General features: G+C 42.4%; 1 protein-coding gene across 1 annotated transcript; it reads right to left on the reverse strand.

The window, feature by feature from the left end:
• Nucleotides 1–489: 489 nt before the first annotated feature.
• LOC122039823 (growth-regulating factor 2-like) lies at nucleotides 490–2,240 on the reverse strand. Its single transcript, XM_042599259.1, has 4 exons — nucleotides 1,687–2,240; nucleotides 1,312–1,624; nucleotides 865–1,205; nucleotides 490–795 (listed from the first exon to the last, which is right to left on the reverse strand). The coding sequence occupies exons 1-4, from the start codon at nucleotides 1,889–1,891 to the stop codon at nucleotides 788–790; spliced, it is 867 nt and encodes a 288-aa protein (XP_042455193.1). The 5' UTR covers nucleotides 1,892–2,240; the 3' UTR covers nucleotides 490–787.
• Between the last annotated feature and the right edge of the window lie 2,874 nt (nucleotides 2,241–5,114).

The raw sequence follows: 5,114 nt of genomic DNA on the forward strand, positions 1-5,114 counted from the left end.
CACATAGCACTATCAATTTGGTTAGGCTAAGTGTTCCGAGTAAATACATCAAGCCCAAGATTTTGATTTAGTTGTGTCGATCGAGGGGATCGAAGGTGCCAATTAGACTACTAGTCAATTGAGACAAGAGGATAGGGTTGCTTAATCGATCAGCTAATGGGCTAGATTAGGTCAAACGAGTCGGATAGGACACTTGAGTAGTTAAGTCTGCATGGCCAAGTTAGACTAGCTGAGCTTCTCAATGTGGACTGAGCGATTTAGATGAATTAGGCGATTCAGATGAACCAAGTAGCCTAAATAGGCCAGTCGGATCAAACATATATAACATATCAAGAGATTTTCGCGAGTTTAATAAAAGAAAATTAATCAGGTCAGTAACTTAAATCTAAGACTATTAATTGGGTCCTACGAAAATTTTTTATTAATCATCAAAATAAATCAAAAAAATATATATAGAAATTCATCGCAGTATTCTCGAATTCTAGATCTTGATCGAACTTAACCATAACACCTTGCCTCCGGGCTGAGCGAGTTAAAGTGAACATGCCAGGTAGAATGAGTTTATTAAACAGAAGGCAACTTCTCAACAATAGTTTTAGGCGATCTCATTGGCAGACTGTAGTTTCAAGCTAACTGGAACAGCATTGCTCAAAGAAAAATTGCAAACATGGCGGCAACCCACCTCTTCTTCATTCATCACAACAAAATATCAAGATAGAGGAGGAGAAGTCAAATCTAGAGCATCAAGGAAGAAGGTGCGAACACGCTTCTCGTTCGTCTTCAGGAGTTAACCATCTGCAACGTGAAGAAAACAAAGCTGAGAAAAAACAAACAAATGGAGAGTTCGCTTCATGAAACTACTACCATTGTAGCGCCGGGAAGCAGTCATCGGCATGTCGTGATTGGCCATCGGAAGTGAGATAGATAGCCGCGTACTCTTCGAGTCCAAGTTCATGCTCATCCAGGAATCTTCAATCTTCGGAGGCTTTTCATCGAGAAAACAGTGGAACGGCCTCGGTTGCACTTCCAACTTAGCAGGCCTATCTATCTTGAGATCGACATTCGGCAACAAGTATTGCTTTTCCATCTCTTTCTCAGACGCAAACATTCTGGAGAAAGGATCGGTGCTGCTGCTCCAACTCTGTTTCGAGCTTTCCATGAGGAATGGGTACTCATTCACACCTTCCTTGAGTCCATGGACGTTCCTTCTCTCCGATCAAACAATTAATCATACAGAATCAATAAACAGAGCCGAACTCAGAGGAAGGTGTGTATATATATACATATATGCATGTTTCATTCATTAATTACCTGTAGTTTTCAGGGGGCCTCGCAGAGGAGGAACACGAGAAGGGAAAATGGCCGGCCTGAGGCGGTGGCCGCGGGAGAGGAGGGTGGAAGTTGGACGAGCAGTGGCCGGAGGAGACTGGACTGGTGGCCAAAGACAATTCCACAGGCTTTCTTGAACGGCTTTTACCCCTGTGCATGTGCCTCTCGCAGTACTTGGAGTCGGGATAAGCCTCCTTGGAGCATCTCCATTTTTTCCCGTCCGTTCTCCTGCACCTCCCTGGCTCTGGATCCATCGCCTTCCTCGCGTCGCCCATCTGATAAGCTCCCCATCCAACTGTCAACAGAGGAATCAGCAGAAAGTAGGGAGATCGAGGAGGTTGAAGTAGCAGGACTTACTCGCAGGGAGATTAGGGAGGAAGGGGAGAGTTTGAGGATCCACGAAGGGTCTTCGCCTGATGCAAAGGACGAGATCAGAGGGTACGGGTATACCCGAGGCCATGTACCTGAAGACGAGGGCTTGGAGCTCTAATTCTTGCCACTGCGAGACCGTGAAGGGATACCTACTCCGCCCCCCTCCTCCTCCTCCTCCTCCCACCATCATGTTCCAACACAGCTACAGGTCGGAGAAGGCTTACTCTTACAGATTAAGCGGAAATGGAGGCACTAAAAGACCAGAGAGAGTGACCGACACATGACAGCAGAAGCAGCCGCAGCTTGCTGACTCCCTGCAATTGCATTTTGGTTTTAAATTAATGGAGAGTCAGTGAGACAGTAGCTGTTGGCTGCAACCTGGTGACAGTGGTCTGTTCTTAATTAGACTGACGGCAGAAAGAGTGCAGGGCAAGGCACAGGCACGCAGTTTGCAACTCGTCCAGCCGCTGCTGCTGCTGCTCGCCTGCCGCCCTTCTGGTCATGCTGCTGGGCTCGTGCTGTTATGGCTGCTGCCGTCTCTCTGACTCCCTGCCACCTACCCAGAAACCATTAGTAAAAGGCCTACTTTGAGGCTTCAAAAAACCTGATCAAAGTGATAAAAAGTATTTAGCCGAGTATGCGACGTGAGTGCCTTCCCAGCCAGCCAGCCAGTGAAACGACTGCAGGGATTAAAAGGCATCGAGTGGAGTGTACTCTCGCTGATGCTTCCATCACTCTCTGCTGCTTTTTTGAATTTCAAGTCACACAGATGGATGTATGAATTGTTCTTCCTACATCAATCTAAATGAATTATATAGCTCCAGCTCCAGAGCAACCGTGCCATAGTAAAAAGTGGAACTCACTCTCTAATTAGTAATTAGAGTTGGAATCTTGAATTAGTGTATATGTGAATTACTTTTTAAAAAATTATATAATTTTAATATAAGATCTTGTCCTGAACATATAATAAAATTGCAAAAGCACAAAAAATTATAAATTTAAATCTAAGTCGAGGTTGGAAGAAGTCATGATCTTCAAATTGTCGATGATAGAAAAGCAAAACAAAAACTACTACTCTTCCGTAAGGCTTAAGAGGAGGACAACTGTATCTTCTTTCCGGATGGAATGAAAAAGAGAGTCAAGATGTGAAAGTCTTGGAATTCAAATCCTTTATTAACCCATAGATAATAACAAAAACAAATTAATTAACAGATTTCTATCCTAATTTATGTGTCTCTTCAAAGATGATCGAGCATATCAAACTGAAATGATCATGGCACGAGAACTCCGCCTGCATGACCATAAGTCATGACACAAGATGATCAGAGGCAGTGGCTTCCTGGAACCTCCACGAGATATCTTCAAAGTCGCAAACGATAAAGAAAGATCCGGTCAAGCACATGCATAGGACAGAGGGATTGCCCTCCTGCAATCTCCTGCCATGACTTTGATACATAAATGCGAGCAAATTCAGGACTCCAAGTAAACAGTGGCGTTTAGGCGATGAAAAACTCCTTTCGTCTGACTTCGCATTCAGACTGTAAATTGCATGCCCCAAAAGATCAAAACGAAAGCATCCACCGTAAAGATGTTTGGCCCGTAACCACTTAAGGCAATTATGAAAAAACACATGCACTAGGATTTTGCTACGCCATAGTCATTGATATATACGGGATATTGTGAGCAGATCTAGAGATGATGTAAAAGTCAAAATTAAAATGAGGTGACAATCACAGTCAATATGAGATAGCAATCTAAGTGTCATCCTCATCAAAGCTTAGCTTCTCACATAGCGCTAAGACCTTTGGTATGAATACGGTCCACCCTACATTCAGATGGACTTGAAGGATCTAGTATTCCACTTATGAATAGACGATTGATATAAATACCGAGCAAGCTTGCAAAACTACGTAACTCAGTGTACAACTAACCTTACAATGTTTAAAGACGGTCCTTAGGGCCGGCCGGATTCAAGGGACCCAACTTTCCATTTGTCAAATATAAGTCTCAGTATATGATCTAACAACACAAATATTGGTTGGATTTAAGAGCCTTGTCGTTCTATTCATTGCTTAAGATATACAAGATAAACCCGATCGACCTTAATATGTCAGTCGAGTACACTGGATAGCTCACTCTTCATAGGCAATCTCTCAACATATAGTCAAACAAACTAAGATCTAGTCGGAATTATAATAGACAAGCACTTAGCATGCAGTCATTTAATTGACACTATAGTACCTCTCGACATATTGCTAGGTCACCACAAGGATTGTTCGGTCTTATGAGATGATCTTCCATTTCTCAGCTCTTAGTCATTACCAGACAGTACTCAACATGATAAAGCAACACTCAGACTATTACAGGTTAGTCTTAATGCGTCGGTCAAATGTACGGGACCTAGCTCCCCACTTCTACAATATCGTTCAACTTATAGATTCAGTCCTACAGTACATTAGAACCTTCAGTATAAATTGACCGTCATAAGGTCGGTCGTACTTATGAGGTTGATCACCTTGTTATCCAATAGCCAGTCTCCTATCACACGATCGGTCAGTCCTAGAGCTGATCGAACCGGTGAGACTTGGCTCCTTATTACTTATCAGATCTTCAGCATGAGCCTATAAGCATATTGCCGTCCGGACTTATGGCCAGCCGGACTTATGAGATTCAACTCCCCTTTCAAAGATACAATGCTCCTATTTATAAGTTTGATCGGGTTTACGAGGCTCTATTCCCGTTTCATATATGAATGATTAAGGCAAATGCATAAGGTAATTCTCATTATAAAGCGGTCGGACATAGAGACGATCTAGATACCTTGTTCGTCCAAATATCTGGCCGGGCTATATTCCAGGAGACAACATTATTAAGAAATCACAATAATCTGTCAGAGAATAACAACTATTCGTTAGAGAATATTCTTCGATTACAATATATGCATTCAATGGAACCTTCTTACAAAGGTGACTATACAGCTTCTATTATTATTACGAAGGTTATATTAGACTGTTCATATATGTATAACAGAAGATTCCTTGAGGGGATAACTGTACAAAAATTTTAGACTATACACCTTCCATTATCTGACATCTTTTGGCACTGAATATTTTTTGTCATCTCATTATTACGAAGTTATGATAGGTGATTTAAAAGGGGGGGGGGGTTCTCTTCTCTAGCGAAGTATGTTTTACAGATTATTACGCAACATACTCTTTACTACGTTCACTCAATTTTACTGTAGTTCTTCTCTACTTTTCACTCAATCATCTACTGACTTGAGCATTAGAGGGTCTATGCCAGAGACCCCTTCCATGGTTTTTGCCCTAACATTCTAGGGGATCTTTCTTTCGTGTGTACAGAGAGGAAGAAGGCAGTCGAAGCCCCTTTTCATTCTAGTTCGCCACCTTTTC

Source organism: Zingiber officinale, chromosome 2A (genome assembly GCF_018446385.1).
Source record: "Zingiber officinale cultivar Zhangliang chromosome 2A, Zo_v1.1, whole genome shotgun sequence".
Taxonomy (NCBI): Eukaryota; Viridiplantae; Streptophyta; class Magnoliopsida; order Zingiberales; family Zingiberaceae; genus Zingiber; species Zingiber officinale.